Source organism: Pantherophis guttatus, chromosome 3 (genome assembly GCF_059756535.1).
Source record: "Pantherophis guttatus breed Tessera chromosome 3, ASM5975653v1, whole genome shotgun sequence".
NCBI classification, from domain to species: domain Eukaryota; kingdom Metazoa; phylum Chordata; class Lepidosauria; order Squamata; family Colubridae; genus Pantherophis; species Pantherophis guttatus.
Window position 1 is genome coordinate 211,532,647 of NC_142065.1, and position 20,331 is coordinate 211,552,977.

General features: G+C 41.5%; 1 protein-coding gene across 3 annotated transcripts in view; it reads right to left on the reverse strand.

Annotated features, from left to right (window-relative positions):
* TSNARE1 (t-SNARE domain containing 1) overlaps nucleotides 1-20,331 on the reverse strand; it is a 298,959-nt gene that overhangs the window by 159,301 nt on the left and 119,327 nt on the right. For all 3 annotated transcript variants that reach the window (XM_060681797.2, XM_060681796.2, XM_087890951.1), the window contains one exon: nucleotides 10,388-10,478. In XM_060681797.2, the coding sequence (XP_060537780.1) occupies nucleotides 10,388-10,478 (91 nt within the window). The remainder of the gene's footprint in view (nucleotides 1-10,387; nucleotides 10,479-20,331) is intronic.

Consider the following 20,331-nt stretch of genomic DNA (forward strand, 5'->3'; position numbering starts at 1 on the left):
TTCTGCTTCCGGTTTCAGCCGGCTACTCTTCCGGGTTTCTAGTGCGCACACGACGATCAGCTGGCTGGCGCCCATGCTCACGCAGGAAAATGGAAGCCCAGCAAAAAGGCCAGATGATTGTCGCACGCGTATGCACACAGAAGAGGAACAGGCGATGCAGCGTGTGCCAGGCAACATGGCTCCACGTGCCACTTCGGGGACGCGTGCCATAGGTTCGCCATCACGGGTATCGGGTCTCCTGCTTGAACAGGGGGCTGGCCTAGAAGACCTCCAATGTCCCCTTCCAGCTCTATTCAGATTGATGGATGGATGGATGGATTTGATAGACTTTTAAATGCCACAGCATTATCTTCCTTCATTTATGAGATAGGTTAATAAAGATATCCTTCTGAATTCGCAAGTTGAGAACCACAGGGTTAAACAGAATTCGCATTCACTCCATTGTGGCGGTAAGCAATCTTATTCTCGGTCCCAACCTTTCACTCATATGCCCTATGGGTCATTCCTATAGAGTTCAGGAGAACCAAAGTCACCAAGGAAGTAAGCAATATTGTTACTACAAGCTAACCGACATTCACATGACAAAGGCTATTGCCAAAAAATAATAAAAAAAAGAAAGCCAATGCAATCCCAGGCTGCATTAATAGAGGGATCGAATCAAGATCACATGATGTTCTAGTACAGCTTTACAAATTGTGTATCAACTCGCAAAGCATCCCTGGCCTGCTCTCGAGTTGCCATAGGCCAGTGGGGATGGGAAACCGGCGAAATGGCCCAGCAGCCAAAGACAGATGCACATTCCACGTTTATCTCTCTCAAGGCTGTATCCCAGGGTTACCTACAGCAGCTGAGGGGAGTGACTTCTACAACCCACGAAATTGCTCTGTTGGTGAATGTGATTGATGATGCACCCTGGGGGAGGGGGAAAACAGGGTCATAATTGAAGCGTAAATTACATAGGGTCAGAGCTGGCTTCACTTGGGAACCTGCCGATATGAAGCTCCTAATAAATAACTGGATTTCTTTTGAAGCTTGGCTCAAGACTCATGATTTAATTAGGGCATCCGTCAGAACCCTGGCATCATTAGTAAGACCATACTTGGAATACTACATCCAGTTCTGCTCATCACAATATAAAAATGATGTTGAGACTCTGGAAAGAGTGCAGGGAAAAGTAACAAAAATAAATAGGGAGCTGGAGGCTAAAACATACAAAGAACAATTACAGGAATCGGGTATGTCTAGTCCAGTGGTGGCGAACCTTTTACAAACCGAGTGTCAAACAGGTACGCATTTCACTTACGCATGGCTCCTCCCCTGTGCGCTGCGCACGCAAACGCACCATCTGTGTATGTGCACAGCTTTCACGTGGCTCCCCCATGTGCTGTGCATACAACTGCACCATCTGTGCATGCGCATGGCTTTCGTGCACGCAATGCATGCGTGCAAACACCATCTGTGCATGCATGCATTGTGTGCAGTTGTCAAGTTTCCGAAAGATGCCCTAATTAATTCATGAGCCATGATCCAAACTTCAAAGGAAATATAGTCATTTATTAGGAGCAACATTCCGGCAATACTGGGATGCAGTTAGGACTGATCCCACGTAGATTTACGTTCCCCTATGACCCTGTCTCTCCCCTCCTCCCTGGCCATGTCATAAATCACATTCTCCAATTAACCACTTTGGCTGGCTGTGAAACCTAACACCCTCCTTCTGATTGCGGTCAGAAAGAATGTATGGAATTCACTTCAGTTCTCCCTCCCTCCTGCTCATGGCAACTTGAAAGCTTTGCGCATGTACACACACGTGCAAAGGTGCACGCATGCACAGGACCCTTCCAAAGACCAGCTGAGTCTCTGGAATTGCATTCATGTGCACTGGAGGCCCGAACACCAACTGGGGCATGCGCACATGCACAGCTATAGATGAGTTGGGCAACAGCTCACGTGCCTGGAAAGATGGCTTTGTGTGCCACTTTGGGCACGCGTGCCATAGGTTCGCCATCAGAAGTTTAGTCTAATGAAAAGACGGATTAGGGGAGACATGATAGCAGTGTTCCAATATTTGAGGGGCTCCTACAAAGACGAGGTGGGTCAAACTATTTGCCAAAGCACCAAAAGGCAAGAAAGAAACAATAGATGGATACTAACCATGGAGAGAAGCAACGTAGAATTAAGAAGAAATTCCCTAGCAGTGAGAGCGATCAACCAATGGAACAACTTGCCTTCAGAAGTTGTGGGTGCTCCATCACTGAAGGCTTTCAAAAAGAGACTGGACACCCATTTGTCTGAAATTTATTTATTTATTTATTTATTTATTTATTTATTTATTTATTTATTTATTATATTTCTATACCGCCTTTCTCCCATAGGACTCAAGGCGGTGTACAGTCAAGAAAAATATAGACACACAAACATCATAAAATTGCTAATTAAAATTATTACTTAGTTTGGTCAATTAAATAAAACCCAGAATTAGATAACATTTAAAAAATCATTCACATGTTCGTAAGTTTAGCCCGCCTGTTGGAACATCAGGGTCTTGAGGGCACGGCGGAAAGCACGGAGATCAGGGATATTCCGTATCTCCGGGGGCAGTTCATTCCAAAGGGTTGGAGCCCCCACAGAGAAGGCCCTCCCCCTGGGAGTCGCCAGTCGGCATAATTTGACTGACGGTACCCTGAGGAGACCCTCTCTGTGGGAACGGACTGATCGGTGGGAGGCTATTGGTGGCAAAAGACGGTCTCGTAGGTACCCAGGTCCTAAGCCATGGAGCGCTTTAAAGGTGATAACTAACACCTTGAATCGCACCCGGAAGACCACCGGGAGCCAGTGCAGCTCGCGTAGGAGAGGTGTTACATGGGCGTAACGAGCTGCGCCCATAATCACCCGCGCGGCTACGTTCTGGACCAGTTGGAGCCTCCGGGTGCTTTTCAAGGGGAGCCCCATGTAGAGAGCATTACAGTAATCCATACGGGAGGTGACTAGGGCATGAGTGACCGTGCGCAAGGCGTCCCGATCCAGAAAGGGACGCAACTGGCGGATCAGGCGAACCTGATAAAAGGCACTGGTGTAAGGTCTAAAATTTTCATAAAAGGAAATGGTGTAAGGTCTCCTACTTGAGCAGGGGGTTGGACTAGAAGATCTCCAAGGTCCCTTCTAACTCTATTATTCTATGTTTTATATTCTAATAACAGCCACGCCATCTCTCCAACTTTCTCCTCCCTTGACAATGGTCCTTCCCGATCTCTAGCTAACACTCCAGCAGTTTGAGAAGCGGAAGGCGAGACGTTTTAAATAAGATATTGCCGAAATAGTTCAATCACTGGAAGTAGGGTTTTTATCTCTATAAACCCATCTCGAGAAAATTTACATTGATGGGAGATTTGATAGGAGAATATTTTACTTATGTAAATCCATCTCCGGAAAGTATACATTGATAAAGAGGTTTGACACTAGAATATTTTACGAGTTGGCGAGAGGAATCTCTCTGGTTTTCTGCCTATAAGTATCCGTCAAACATGAGCTATGCACCGTGGTGTAAATATTAGATTAGGAAGACTGTAAAAGGCCACGAAATGCTAAATATATTTCAGGCATCTGATAAGGACAGTTCAGACTATCTGTATTCATATTATCATTCCGATCGCAAAATCTTTACAAGCTTTGATATCGTCATGCATTTATAATGTGGCTCTGAAGCTGGGCCACGTTTAACTAACTTTAGCCTCCTTTGACCTGCTTTGACTTTTTAAACAATAATAAATTTGTGTTTTAATTGAAACAGAAAAGCAAAACAAAGCAGTAAATGACAATTAGTGGTTCTGAGAAAGATTTCAAGATCAAGGCTATGAATTTAAGTCCCCAAAGTGTGATGGTATAATTTCAAACATTCTTTATTATGCCCCAAAACTATTTCTTTTTTTTTTTTTTAATTTTTATTAATAATAAAAAGAAAAAACAAAACCAACATAAATACATAAAATAACATACAAAACTAACAAACATCGATTCAGTCCAATGACTGACTCTTAGAAGTTACTATAACGGTGGAGTATTTTCCATTTTTGTATTTATATTAATGTCTATAATCATCTATTTACACGGTTATATATATATATATATATATAATTGATTCCTTATTTACTTCTATACATTTCTATTGATTAGTCATAAACTATCTTTGTATTCCTATTTTTGCCTCCAGCCAGCCGTACCATTTTTGCCATACTAAATAATAATCAGTATCATCCTTCTCTTGTATTTCTTTTGTAAGCTTATCTAATTCTGCACATTCTGTAATTTTAGTTATTATTTTGTCTTCTGTAGGTAACTGTTCAGATTTCCAATGCTGGGCAAAGAGTATACGTGCTGCTGTGAGGATATGAATGATTAGATATTTTATTTCTTTGGTATAATTTGCTGTGATGATTCCCAATAAAAAGGTTTCCGGTCTCATTTCAAGTTTTTGTTTCGTAATTTCTTCAATCATTGTTTTAATTTGTTGCCAGTATTGTTTTGCCCTTCGGCATAGCCACCAGAGATGGTAGTATGTCCCTTTCTGTGATTTACATTTCCAACACATCGAAGATGTATTTGGGAACATCTTGGCTAGACGCGCCGGTGGGAGGTGCCATCGGTAGAACATTTTGTAAAGGTTTTCTTTGTAGGGTATGGACAGTGTCATCTTATAGTTTATCTTCCACAAATTCTCCCACTTATCCAATTCAATAGTATATCCTATGTTTTGGGCCCATGTTATCATGCTTTCTTTGACAACCTCCTCTTCCAATTTGTATTGTAGTAGGTACTTATAAATTTTGGTAATCATTTTCTCATCTGGACTTTGTAATATTTTATCCAATTCATTTGGTTCATTTTGGAATCCAAATTGTGCCCGATCCGTTTTGTATCTTGATTCTATTTGCATGTATGGCCACCAATCAATGTCTATACCCTGATTTTGTAATTCTTGTCTTGTTTGTAATTCTCCTTTACTGTTCAGTAGTTCTTTATAAGTCCTCATTTTCGCTATATCCATGGCATTGGGGTATATTTGTGCTTCCATTGTCGATAGCCATCGTGGGATCTTGGTGTAGTGTTTCCTAACCTCTTGCCATGATTTGTACAATGCTTCCCTAATGATATGTTGCTGAAAATACCCATGGTGCTTATCCTTTCCCTCCCAGCCCCAAAACTATTTCATTCATTGTTCAATCAGGGGCCTGGTGGCACAGCAGACTAAAGCACCCTGTTATTAAGACCAGCTGCCTGCAATTACTGTAAGTTCGAATCTCACCAGGCTCAAGGTCGACTCAGCCTTCCATCCTTTCTAAGGTAGGTGAAATGAGGACCCAGTTTGTGGGGACAATAAGCTGACTTTGTATAAAATATACAAAAGGATGAAGGCTATTGCTTAACGCATTGTAAGCCGCCCTGAGTCTCCGGAGAAGGGCGGCATATAAATCAAATTTAAAAAGAAAAAAATCTAAGACAAGCAAAAGATTATTTTGAATGTCAGGAATGTATTCAAAAAAAGTCTCAAAACGGTGTCCCGTACATAATACCTTCATTAGTTTTTAAGGTATAACATGTTTATTGATTATTTATGTTCTACTTTTGTATCGTATCTTGCTGAAGGACTAGTGTATCTTGATTTAATCCTCAAAGGGGATTGCTGATAAAGAAATATTGTATTTGTATTCAAACTTGTAAAGGGCTAGTTGTAATGTCTTAAATCAAGTCCCAGAATGTTGCTATAAAGGGGGAGGGGAGGAGGAGGAGAGGAAGAGGAGGAGGAAGAGGAAGGAGAGGAAGAGGAGGACTAGGAAGAGGAAAGGAAGAAGAAGGAGGGTGAGAAGAAGGAGGAGGGGGAAGGAGACAAAGAGGAGCAGGAGGAGGAGGAAGAAAAAGAAGAAGGAGAAAAAGGGGAGGAGGAGGAGAAGAGGATGGGAGAAGGAGAAGGAGAGGAATAGAAAGAGGACTAGGAGGAAGAAGAGGAGGAGGAGAGGAAGGGGAAGGAGATGGGTAGGAAAAAGAGGGGGAGGAGGAAGGAGGAGAATATGAAGAAGAGGAGGAGGAGGATGGAAGGAGGGGAAGAAGGAGAAGGAGAGAAAGAGAAGGAGGAGAATGTGGATGAAGATGAACAGGAGGAAAAGGACAGGAAGAGGAGGAGAAGGAGGAGGAGGGGGAAGAAGGAGACAAAGAGGAGCAGGAGAAGGAGGAAGAAAAAGAAGAAGAAGAAAAGGGGGAGGAGAAGGAGAGGAGGAGGGGAGAGAGAAGAGAAGCAGAGAAAGAGGAGGAAGGCAAGAAACAGAAAGAGGACTAGGATGAAGAAGGAGAGAAAGAGAAGGAGGAGGAGAGAAAGGGGAAGGAGATGGATAGGAAGAAGAGGAGGAGGAGGAAGGAGAGGAAGAGGAGAAAGAAGGAGAAAGGAGAAGGAGAGGAAGAGAATGTGGATGAAGATGAACAGGAGGAAGAGGACAGGAAGAGGAGGAGGAGGAGCAGGAAGAAAGAGAGGGAGAGGAAGAAGAGGAGGAGGAGGAGACAATTAAAAGTCAAGCACCAGAAAACCTCACGATGGAACTGTGTCTCATTCTTCCTTTTCCCCCACAAACAGCTGTTGTTGTTATTATTTAGGATTTAGTAAGGGCAGCAGGAGTAGTGGCAGAAAATAAGTTGGTCCCTGTCCAAATTCTCCTCTTGTCGTTTTGGCTTTTGTCGAGGCTGACAAAAGTGCAATAGCATTACGGGGTCAGGAGGTGTTGCCTTTTAGTTCCTTTATTAGTATTTCTATTTTCTCCGACTTCTGGCTCGCCTTTGTAGCAGAACACAGTAGTTGTCTTCATTTGCTTCCCGGCGGACCCAATTTGTCTCAGAACAAGACTCTGGACATAAGCAAAACAACAACAACAAAAAAAGGCAATTTCTTGCATCTTGATATAGGATTTTGAGATAAATAAGAAGGCTTTTGTCTTATTTCTCCTCCTGCTTTCATTTGGCCCTTCGGTGAACTTACAGCTCGCCGTGTCTGCACGGGAAGAGTCGGAGAAGAGACGGAAACCTTCCGAACTATAATTTCTGTTAGCACATTTTTGAAGATCATTGCAAGGTTTTTTTTTTCCTTTTTCTTTTTTTTGCCCCAAGATCTTTTATTTAGATAAATCGCTTTTTTTAAGCTCTGTTCAGGGAAGCTTTACAAGAGTCCTGACAGGGTTTGGGAGAAAAATAGGCTATAAGGTAGATGAGAAACTCAAGAAAATGTCTGAGCAGAAGACATTCCTTCCCGAAAAACAGGAAAAGTGTTTATCGCTCAGGATTGAATGAATAGAATAGAATAACAGAGTTGGAAGGGACCTTGGAGGTCTTCTAGTCCAACCCTCTGCTCAGGCAGGAAACCCTACGCCACTTCAGACAAATGGTTATCCAATCTCTTCTTAAAAACTTCCAGTGTTGGAGCATCCACAACTTCTGGAGGCCAGTCGTTCCACTGGTTAATTGTTCTAACTGTCAGGAAATTCCTCCTTAGTTCTAAGTTGCTTCTCTCCTTGATTAGTTTCCATCCATTGCTTCTTGTCCTACCCTCAGGTCAGGGGTGAAATGCTCTGAAGTCTGCTACCGGTTGGCTTCGCTACTGGTTTGCTTTGCGCACGCGTGCATGGTACGCTACCTCGCAGTGCTAAAAAAGGATTAAGAAGCCTTTTCTGAGTCTGCACTTCCTGCTTTCTAGCGAATATAAATTGTGCGGCACTGCTGATCGTCGGAAATACCGGTTTGCCTGAACCACCAGCATTTTTTTTTACTACCGGTTTGCCCGAACCGGTAGCATTTATTTTATTTTTTTGTAAAGTTTTTTATTATTTTTTAAAACACACAAACAAACATACAATGCATCTTTTCTGAACAGAATATTGGCCCGGTTTTAAATTTCTACAGATTTTTGTTCATCTTTAACACAATTTTATATATTCAATTTTTCTTGTATCTTTTATTTTCTCTAAATTTTAAAAAAATAATATTACCCTTCATCTTAACGTCTCATGCTAGTATAATTCCTTTTTTCTTTTCCCTCCTTAAAATTTGAACCCCTATATTTAAATTCAGAGAGCATAATACAATCCCCAATTATTTCCTTAAATTCTCTTATTCTACTCAATTCTTTTATCAACTATTCCAAATAATACATTTCAACAGTTAAACATATTCAATAAAGGGAAAAAAATCAATTTAATATCAATCTTACTCCAATGCTCCTAATTTTAAATTCAAATAACATAATACAATTCCCAATTGTTTTCTTAAATTCTCTTATTCCAATCTCAAATAGTTTTTTCTTTATCAGCTATTCCAAATAATACACTTCAACCTTTTTATCGGTAGCATTTATTACTACCGGTTCGGGCGAACCCGTCTGAACTGGTAGCATTTCACTTCTGCCTCAAGTGCTTTGGAGGATAGCTTGACTCCCTCTTCTTTGTGGCAAACCCTGAGATATTGGAACACTGTAATCGATCTCCCCTTTTCACTAGACCAGCCATGCCCAGTTCCTGCAACCATTCATCGTATATTTTAGTCTCCAGTCCCCTAATCATCTTTGTTGCTCTTCTCTGCACTCTTTCTAGAGTCTCAACATCTTTTTTAGATCGTGGTGACCAAAAAGGAGGGATTTTTGGCGCTCTCTGAGCTTGGTTGTGAAAAACCGTGAAACCCACTTCACAAATGTGTCCCTTCGCAAGCATAAATTGTGGCTGTAACTCGAGGACGACCTGACTTGTGTCCCCTGTTCTTCCGTTTCAGGGTGGTAGAAAAGCTGAAGGCGTGGAAAGCCTCAAGAGAGAAAAGCAAAGGCTTGTGTTGTTTTGTGGGGCATGTTTTTGGTAATAGAAAAGAGAGAGCCAATTCGCAAGAAACGTGTTTTCGTTCGCGTGCTCCATGCCGAAAGTTCACAGAAGCCCTTCGGACAGATGGAGTTTATGTTTCAATTATCTTTTTCTTTTTTTCTCATCAACATAGGTAGCTCTAGCCGTTAGAAATAAAACGTCGGATTGCACTTGGTCACGAGCAAGGATGAACATGAGCCGAATGTGGAGAAGCAAGGACATCAGGCCAGCAACCAAATGTAGGTTAGTCCACTCTGCTTCGTATGTTCCCCATAGCAATAGCACTTAGAACTTATATACCGCTTCACGGTGCTTTACAGCCCTCTCGAAGCGGTTTACAAAGTCAGCCTCTTGCCCCCAACAATCTAAGTCCTCATTTTACCCACCTCGGAAGGATGGAAAGCTGAGTCAACCTTGAGCCAGTCAGGATCAAACTGCTGGCAGTGAGCAGAGTCAGCCTGCAATACTGCATTCTAACCACTGCGCCACCACGGTGCTGGCTCCTTCCTTCCTTCCTTCCTTCCTTCCTTCCTTCCTTCCTTCCTTCCTTCCTTCCTTCCCTTCCTCCCTCCCTCCTTCCTTCCTTCCTTCCTTTCTCCCTCCCTCTTCCCCATCCTTCCCTCCTTCCTTCTTTCCTCTCTCCCTCACTCTTCCCCTTCTTTTTCCTCGCTTCCTTCCTTTCCCTCCCTCTTCCCCTTTCTCCCTCCCTCCTTCCTTCCTTCCTCCCTCCCTTCTTAGCACTAGCACTTAGACATATACTGCTTCACAGTGGTAGAATAGAATAGAATAGAATAGAATAGAATAGAATAGAATAGAATAGAATAGAACAGAACAGAACAGAACAGAACAGAATGGAGAGGGAATAGAATAGAATAGAATAGAATAGAATAGAATAGAATAGAATAGAATAGAATAGAATAGAACAGAACAGAACAGAATAACGGAACGGAACGGAACAGAACAGAATAAAATAATGGAATGGAATAGAACGGAACGGAACGGAATGGAATAGAACAGAACAGAACAGAACAGAATAGAATGGAGAGGGAATAGAATAGAATAGAATAGAATAGAATAGAATAGAATAGAATAGAATAGAATAGAATAGAATAGAATAGAATAGAATAGAATACTATACACTAGTTCTTCATTGGATAAGTGCAATTGGACACACAAGAAATTTATCCCCAGTGCATAAGCTCTCAGTGTACATACAAACAACAAAATGATACATCACAGATCATAAGACACAAACAACAAGTGATAAACCCTAAGATACCAATAGGAGAAGGCTAGAAAGATGAGAAGAGGAAGATAATAGCAATACAGCCGTACTACATGAGTAAATCTTTTTAGGCATAAAACAGTGCCATGGGAGTTAGGTGTTTAGCAGAGTGAGGGCATGGGGGGAAAGAAATCCAGAAGACCCCTAACTGTAGGTTGTGTACTCTTAGCTTAATACAGCTTGTAAACTCCCAACTCACTTGAGAGTTTCAAAAACTCACCCTGGAAGAGCTTCGGATGCCCTCGGACAGCTGTCGGATCGCACTTGTGCACGTAGTGATGGTTTTGTTGGTCTCTTGTTGAGTTGTGTGGCTGCAAAGAAAGAAAGGTCAATCTTGATGGAAGCCATAGAGTCAAGCTCAATTCCAGAGAAATGCTTTAGAGCACTTTTAGGAACGTTTAGACCCCCATCCTGCCATTCTTCCAGTAAAAGCCCAAATGCTATTTTAACAACCATCCCTAAAAGCCTAAAGAGATCTTCACTCATAAAAGAAAATCAGTCCTTTCAGAGGTCAGCGTTGGAAGAGTCCATTTCTATCTATTGGGCGACATTTTCAGATCCTTCTGCACCTACTTAACGTTAAACACACGCTCAGGAAAAAGTGAAGAATGGATACTGATTTTTAAAAAGGTGATACGAGGTAGCAGCACTTAGCGGAGCTTGGCCGAGCTCAGAACACCGAAGTGGCGTAGGACAAGGACGGAAAACCGCCAGGTCAAGTGAGAGCAGGAAGCTGAAGAAACATCACTGATGGCAAAACATCTTATTTTGAGGCGAAGGAAGGAAGAGAGATATTATAAGCTAACAGCGAGGACAATGAACAAGTGGAACAGCTCGCCTTCAGAAATCACGGGTGGTCCACCACTGGAGGTTTTTAAGAAGAGACTGGACAGTCACTTGTCTGAAATGGTATAGGCTCTTCTGCTTGAGCAGTGGGCTGGACTAGAAGACCTCCAAGGTCCCTTCCAGATTCTATTCTATTCTATTCTGTTCTGTTCTGTTCTGTTCTGTTCTGTTCTGTTCTGTTCTACTCTACTCTACTCTACTCTACATTCTACCCTACTCTACTTTACATTCTATTCTACTCTACTCTATATTCTATTCTATTCTATTCTATTATTCCATTCCATTCTATTCCATTCCATTCTATTCTATTCTATTCTATTCTATTCTATATTCTACTCTACTCTACTCTACTCTACTCTACATTCTATTCTACTCCACTCTATATTCTATTCTATTCTATTCTATTCTATTCTATTCTATTCTATTCTACTCTACTCTACTCTACTCTACATTCTACTCTACTCTACTCTACTCTACTCTACATTCTACTCTACTCTACTCTACTCTACTCTACATTCCATCCCATTCCATCCCATCCCATCCCATCCCATCCCATCCCATCCCATCCCATCCCATCCCATCCCATCCCATCCATTCCTATTCCTATTCCTATTCCTATTCCTATTCCTATTCCTATTCCTATTCCATTCCATTCTATTCTACACCACTTCAGACAAATGGTTATCCAATCTCTTCTTAAGAACTTCCAGTGTTGGAGCATTAACAGCTTCTGGAGGCAAGTTGTTCCACTGACTAATTGTTTAGGCACTCTTCAAACTTTCCTGGACTTTTCACTTCTTCCTTTTGTCGATTTTCCAGGTCTCTTTTGAAAGCAAAGGAGAGATTGAAGACCTCTGTCCATCACTGATGGCTATCTTACCATCTACTGCAAGCATCAGGTCCATCTTTATCTTTTCTTTTCTTTTTTTTAACCACTGATGTAGCCAACAAAAGATTTTCTTTTTTCTTTTGTGCCTTTCAATTTATCCCTGCAGAATTCATTTCCTTTCGTGCTTTGGCCTTTCTCGCTTTCTTTCCTCAATATTTTCTCTCGGCACCCATCACATCGTCCATTTTCCTCATACGGCCTTTTAAACTTGGAGCTCAGAAAACAAGTTTCTTATGGAGACGTAATGGTTTTCTAAATCGCCCCACAAACCAGGTTACAAATGGGTTTGAAAATTCACCCCGGAGAGCTGTTTTGATGGAAGACCTCTTTGTTTGTCCCTGTGTTTTACTCCCCGAAGAAGACACAATTTAACCAACACTTCTGTTGTGGTGTCGCTTCTCCTACCTCACAAACTTGTTTCCACTTTTGTCGACAGAGGTTGTGTTGCAGGTCTGGTTTTGCACAACCTGATAAAGCATATTGTTTATATACTGTATATATATATGTGTGTGTGTCTGTGTGTTTTTCCTCTAGCCAGGTTTTTCCTATGTAACCATGGTTTTTCTGCAGCCCTAGCTCAGTAGAATCACATCCACTCGATTTTGGGCTTTTTTCTTTTCTGGCAGCCAGCAAGTTCCTGCTGCCAGGTGAGAGACTTATATAGATCTATTTCTGGCTCGTTAGCCTTCATCAGTAAGCCACGCCCACATCTCATGTATCCTCCCTGTAAAGGTATAGTATCTATTTTCTTACTTCTTCGTAGAATTTATGTGTATTTTTCCTCTAGCCAGGTTTTTCCTACGTAACCAAGGTTTTTCTGCAGCCCTAGCTCAGTAGAATCACATCCACTCGATTCTGGGCTTCTTTCTTTTCTGGCAGTCAGCAAGTTCCTGCTGCCAGGTGAGAGACTTATATAGATCTATTTCTAACTCGTTAGCCTTCATCGGTAAGCCACACCCACATCTATATATATATTAAATTTATAGGTTTGCTCATCTCATCATCGAGCGGCTTTGGCTTGGTTTGAGCTCTGGGAACGGGCTGGGCTGAACCAATGTGCCTCATTGCACAGTTTCATGAACTTGGGCTTTGAACAAACTTAGAGAGGGGTTTTGAGAACACAACAAGCACTGATGATGTTACCTAGTTTGGTAATGAAATGTCTGTAAGAAAATAACCAAGCTCAGAGATCACCTAGGATCCCACAGTCATCGTCTTCCTCCTCCTCCTCCTCCTCCTCCTCCTCCTTTCCACAAACCCCACTCCCTTCTAGCACTGATGATATTACCCAGTTGGGTAATGAAACGTCTGTAAAAAAATAACCAAGCTCAGAGAGCACCAAGGACCCCACAGTCCTCCTCCTCCTCCTCCTCCAGATAAGATATTATTATATTATAACATAGTAACCCATATTATTAGGAACTAGATATCCACGTAAAATCTCAAATTAAAGAAACAGAATAACAGAGTGATCATGATTCAGGCACTTAGCAATCCGTATGTACTGTATTTGGCACTTACCAATAGCGCTTAGACTTATATACCACTTCACGCTGCTTTCCAGCCCTCTCTAAGCAGTTTACAGAGTCAGCATATCGCCCCCAACAATCTGCCTACTCATTTTATCCACCTCAGAAGGATGGAAGGATGAGTCAACCTCGAGCCGGTCAGGATCGAACTGCAAAACCGCTGGCAGCTGGCAGACAGCAGAAATAGCCTGCAGTACCGCATTCTAACCACTGCACCACCATGGCATAGTGCAGTATCCCAGGTTCACATGATCCCCATTTGAGCCGTGGTGGCGTAGTGGTTAGAATGCAGTACTGCAGGCTACTTCTGCTGGTTGTAGTTCGGCAGTTCGATCCTAACCGGCTTGAGGTTGACTCATCCTTCCGTCCAGGGGTGAAATGCTCCCAGTTCGGACCGGATTACTTGATCCGGTAGCGATGGAGGCGGGTGGTTCGGAGAACCGGTAGCAAAAATCCCTGCCCCACCCCACCCCCCATTGCCCAGCTGAGCTGCGCAACCATCAGAGGCTTTTTTTTTTAATTTTTAAAAGCATTTTTTCTACAACCTCTTTGGCCAAAAAAAATGCTTTTAAAAGTAAAAAAACAAAGCCTCTGCTGATCAGGCAAGTCAGCTGGGATCGTCAGAGGCCTTAAAAGCATTTTTTTATAACCTCTTCAGCCGAAGAGGTTGTAGAAAAAATGGTTTTAAAAGTAAAAAAAAAAAAAAAGTTGGCCACGCCCACTCAGTCATATTACCCACCACCACCAAGCCACGCCCACAGAACCGGTAGTAACAAATTTTACATTTCACCATTGCTTCCATCCTTCCGGAAGTCGGTAAAATGAAGACCCAGATTATTGGAGGGCAACAGGCTGACTCTGTAAACCGCTTAGAGAGGGCTGCAAAGCACTGTGAAGCGGTATATAAGTCTTAAGTGCTGTTGCTATTTGTGGTTTACAACAAGTCCATTTTGCAACCACACCATTCACTTAACAGCCGCCATGATTTGCTTAACAACCAGGGCAAAACAGGATGTAAAAATTGCACGCGACTCGCTTTCCAACCGTCTTGCCTAGCAATGGAAATCCTGATCCCAATTCTCGCCGTATGTCAGGGACTTCCTGTAAGTTTTTTTTTTACTAAAAAAACCCCCTTCTTCTACATAAATTAACCTTCTGAACTGCTGATTATTCCCAAATATGCCCGATGAGGAACAAGCCCCGTTATCAAAATCTCATTGCTGTTTTACCTCCAACAAAGAAATTTATTTTTTAAAAAATATATTGACATGTTAAGTCATATGTGGGTCTTAAAGCAATTCCGTTCGGCTCTCAGGCATTTTGGGGAATTTCTGTTCACGTTGCAATTTTTGGCTTCCTTCCCTAATTTTCCTTTCCCAAACTAATAAGCATATCAAAACGCAGCTTTCTGTTCTGCCCCAGCTACGGACCCCAAAGAACGCAGCACACACAAAGTCTGTACAAACCTTAGTTTACTAAATTAAATCAGTTTTTTTTTCCAAACAAAGGCTGTTAATTAACTTTCTTAACAGCCTACAAGAATCCAAAGAATAAATAATCGTAATCTTACTATGGTTGGCAGAAAGCCCAGAAGCAATTTGCAGAGAACTAAGATCAAGACGCGAAGGAGAGTGAACGAAGTTGTTCCCTGCAAATTGCTTCAGTCGTCGTCCTTCCTTAAATAGGCTAGGGGAGTGGCCAATTAGCCCCAAGCCTTACTCTCGAGGAGACCTCCTCCTGAGGAGCCACTCCTGCCTTTTGTCTGCTCTGTGCGCTCGTACATCAAGAAGAGGCTCCTCCTCTTCTTTCTCTTCACTTATGGGAGCTTCTGGAGGTTCTGAAGGCCCTGGCTGAATCCCCGCCTCTGGCACCACATCTTCTCCAGCCTCCTCACTGTCTGACTCGAATGCCAGCTGAACAGGCTGCTGGCACAACACCACACCAGCCTCCTCGCTGTCGGAATCAGCTACTAACTGCACATGCCACTGACGGACCACAACACTTTCCTTGGAGACTGGTCATCTCTTGAGTTTTCTGAAGCCATTTTTAGGCTGGGGGGAAAAAATGTCTTCAAAACTGCACATTGTAGAGAAAAATAGAGTGTTTTTTTTAAAAAAAGACAGAAAAATGGAATTATTAGCTTTTGGGACCGACAATTTCCATATTTTTCTTTCCTTCCCCTCCAGAAATAATCTGCAGATAAGCACCGATAAAACATTATCATAAATCACAATGAACATCCAGGAGATTCTGTGCATAACTCCGGCTCAAGACTAAAACTAAGAAGAGGGAGTCAAGCTATTCTCCAAAGCACCTGAGGGTAGGACAAGAAGCAATGGGTGGAAACTAACAAAGGAGAGAATCAACCTAGAACTAATGAGAAATTCCCTGACAGTGAGAACAATTAATCAGTGGAACAACTTGCCTCCAGAAGTTGTGAATTCTCCAACACTGGTGGTTTTTAAGAAGAGATTGGACAACTATTTGTCTGAAGTTGTGTAGGGTTTCCTGCCTAAGCAGGGGGTTGGACTAAAAGACCTCCAAGGTCCCTTCCAACTCTGTTATTCTATTCTATAATGAAGGCATGACGTTCTGAAGGTAGCCTTCAAAGCTAGAGAACCATCATTCAAGGTCCCAGCTTGCTCTCGGCTTTCAGATTGGGTCCAGGAAATAGGAAAATCAATAGTTGGCAGGCCGAAGAAAGCAATAGGGTGTCAGAAATGATGGAGTAGTGATGCTAAAATAAGAGAGAGAGAGAGAGAAATCAATGCCTACAAATCATATTTTTATGTTCTATCGAACAGAGTAGAACCATAAACTCGGAAGAAGACTTGGAAGCCAAGTTCAGGCCAATGCAGGGATCCAGATGAAAACATCCCCAACTGTTATTAAAGAAAAGTTTGGAACCAGCAATAGGCAATACAGGATATAACCCTGTGTATATATGCTACAATGGCAGCTACTTTTGGTGTGTAGATTAAAGGTAGTGGACTAGAATCTGGGGAGAGTCCGGGCTGAGGCGCAAAAGTAGTTATGTGACATTGAAGACATTTTTTGTCTCTCAGTCCTAAGAATAACGCAACAGTGGATAACTTGTCAAAATGCTGGGCCCTTCCTCCTTTCCTTTCCTTTCCTTTCCTTTCCTTTCCTTTCCTTTCCTTTCCTTTCCTTTCCTTTCCTTTCCTTTCCTTCCCTTCCCTTTCCTTTCTTTCCTCCCTCTTGTTTTGTTCCTTTTTCCTTTCCATCTTTCCTTCCTTCCTTCTTGTTTCACTCCCCTCCCTCTCCCTCTTTTTCTCTTTCCTTCCTTTTCCCTTTCTTTTTTATTTCCCTCCTTCCTCTTTCATCCCTTCTTTCCTTTTTCTTCTTTCCTTCCTTCCTGTTTCTCTCCCTCTTTCTCTTTCCTTTCTTTTACATTTTCCCCTCCTTCCTTCCTTCCTTTCCTTCCTTCTTTCTTTCATTCCTCTCTCCCTCCTTTCTCCCATCTCTTTCTCTTTCATTCCTTTTCTTTTTCTTTTTCTTTCCATCCTTCTTTCCTATTTCTCTCCCTCTCCCTCCCCTTCCTTCCTTCCGTCCCTCCCTCCCTACCTATCTGCATCTGATTGACGCTTGTGTCCCATGCAATCACTTCACTAAAGTCATCTTAATGCTACATATGCAGATTTCAAAAGGAAAGATGAACAAAGGGAAAAAAAAGAGAAGACTAAGGACTATTCATCTTAAACCCAGCCCAGATACTAAAAAGCACAAATGGGAAGGATAGATAAGCAAGGTTAATCCATACACATCCACCCACTACCTGCCTACACATCAATATAATGTGATTATTTTTTTTATACATGTGTCACTCAAAAAAACGCTCCCCAGCATTAACACAGCAAAATGAACATCAGACCAGGGAATATTGGAAGTTTGATGCAAAAGTTATTTTTTTGATGAAATTGTCTTTAAATTCTGCTCTTCTTCTTCTTCTTCATTTCACGTGCTAAATCCAACCCTGGAGTAGGAGAGACATTTTTCTTCCTCCCCTTCTTCACCTTGAGTCTTTGACGGCCTCTGCAATCGTATAATCATATTTGGAAGCACTTCACTAGGACATAAACAGCAAACATGGTTTCCTCCATTTTAACCACCCTGATCCATTTATTTATTAAAGTATCTGCAGAAATTTTCTCCGCCGATAAAACCTGAAGTTGTTTACAACAAAGCGATGAAACAAAAAATGTGAAATAAAACCAAGCTATATAAAAAAAGGAAACTTATACAGCAGAAACACAGAGTTGGAAGGGATCTTGGAGGTCTTCTAGTCCAACCCCCTGCTCAGGCAGGAAACCCTACACCGTTTCAGACAAATGGTTGTCCTGCCTCTTTTTAAAAGACCTCCAGCGATGGAGCACCCACATCTTCAGAAAGCAAGCTGATCTACGCCTGGGGGAAAAATTTCGATTACTCAATTCACTTAGACAAATGGAAAGGGATTTGGTGTGAGAATATGAAGTCTGTAATATCCACGGCATATAAAGAGAATATCTATAAGATGATATACAGGTGGCACCTTTTCCTTGATAGACTGGCTAAAATGTTCACTGGACAATCGGCAGAATGTTGGAAATGTGGGCAGGAAAGAGGCAGCTATTATCATTAATGGTGGACATGCCCGGAAGCAGTTAAGTTTTGGGAAAGAATTAAAAAATGGCTTAATGAGATTGTAAACGAAAAGATGGATTGGGCACCAGAGACATGCTTGCTTGGCTCCAAACCGGATAATATTAAAAAAAAAAGACTTATGGTATTTAGCCCTACACATCATCACAGCGGCGAGATTGATATATGCACAATTTTGGAAAAATAAAAATATCCCATCGGACGAAGCAACTATAAAAAAGATTTTGGACTGTGCGGAAGCAGATCAATTGACTAAAAAATTAAAAGAGAAAGATCTGACTCAAACATGTTTATCCTGGGAAAAATTATATACTTGGTTAGCGAAGAGAAAGATGCAACCCAACTGAAGAGAGGAAAAGTATTTATTGAAAAACCTATATTATATTAATAAAGTGAGGTCGGATAGACCTAATGGATGTATAAAGAGAGATAAGTCGTTCTATCTCCCTCGGAATATAATGTACTTGCAGATATATTTGTCATCTGTTATGTTGTCTTGTATGTTATTTATATGGTGTGTTGTTATTGTTTGTGTCATTTTTTAATGGAAAATGTAAAGATTATTTAAAAAAAAAAAAAAGAAAGAAAGCTGATCTGCTAGATCTTGTTAGGATGTTTCTCCTTAATTCCAGGTTGCTCCTCTCCTTGATTAGAACAATCAATCAATCAATCAATCAATCAATCAGAAGAAAGCTGGAAGGGACTTTAGAGGTCTTCTCATCCAGCCCCCTGCTCAAGCTGGAGAGTCTATACCATTTCAGACAAATGGCTGTCCAATCTCTTCTTAAAAGCATCCAGTGATGGATCAACTACAACTTCTGGAGGCAAGTTGTTCCACTGGTTAAATTGTTCTCATTGACAGGAAATTTCTCCTTATTTCTAGGTTGCTTCTCTCCTCTAGTTTCCATCCAGTGCTTCCTGTCCTGCTTACAGGTGCTTTGCAAAATAAGTCAACACCCCGCTTCTCTGTGGCAGCCCTTCTGTTAGGAAATGGCTATTGCCTAACTAGTTGGTCAGGCAATATATAAACTATCAATACATGTTTGTCAAAAGGCATTATATTGCTTTAAGACTGTATATGCATCATCCTGTATCCTGATTGGCTAAGTTCTGTAGCCAATGTACTTAAGGGGAAGCCTGAATCATGGCTTAAGAACACAACACCATTTTATCTGCTTATTTGCTGTTACTCTCTACCTGATCTCTCTGTATGATCACCGTTTGATCATAGCTACTTGTTGCTTTCTACTATTTATTGAATGTTTTAATACTGAACTTGTTCCTGTTTGAAACTCAAGAAGAACTGTTTTATTGTGTAATGACAACGACTGGTAAGAAGACTTTGTACTTGGAATATCCCTGAATTGATATTTTAACTACTGCTTTATCTGTGTATGACTTGGATTGTTATTGGACTTTGCTTTACTTTTTTCTAAAAGTAAAAGACTACCACAACTCAGTGTGTCAGTATATTAACTGTGGTTATTCACTCTCAGCCGCTTTCATGTGCATACTCAAGGGGTACTCTGCTCAATAACCCATAATATCAGTTATGAGCCAAGAATATCCTTAACACCTTCCAATTTTGGAACTTTGTCACCCCCTAATCCTTCTTTTCATTAAACTTAGACATACCCAATTCCTGCAACTGTTCATCTGTTTTAGCCTCCAGTCCCCTAATTTATTTATTTTTGCTCTTCTCTGCATTCTTCCTGGAATCTCAACTCAACATATATATTTTTAATATCACGGAAGCCAAAACTGAATGGAATATTCCAAGTGTGGCCTTACTAAAGCCTTGTAAAGCAGTATTAAGCACTTCACGTGATCTTGATTCTAGCCCTCTGTAAATGCAATCTAAGATTGTGTTGGCCTTTTTGGCTGCTGCCTCACATTGCTGGCTTATACTTAAGTGATTGAGTCAAGAGTATATTCATCAACTGGAATAGAACATGGTAACAAGGTCAGCCAATGTATAGGCATAGCAACTAAGTCAGCCAATGAAGGCTGTTTGGGAGCTGAGACAGACTGCAGCCAGAGCGTGTTTTAGTCTGCAGCTTCTGAGTCTGTGCAGAGAAACTGAAACTAGTCTGTTCTGCTGAAATAAAACTAACTGTTCTCTCCTGCCTTGTGTTTTCTTTGTAACTGCTACATTGGATGAATCTGCTATTGGTATTGTAAATTTATTTCATGTTTTATTATGTATATAAAGAAGTTAATGAATCCCACTGAATCAAT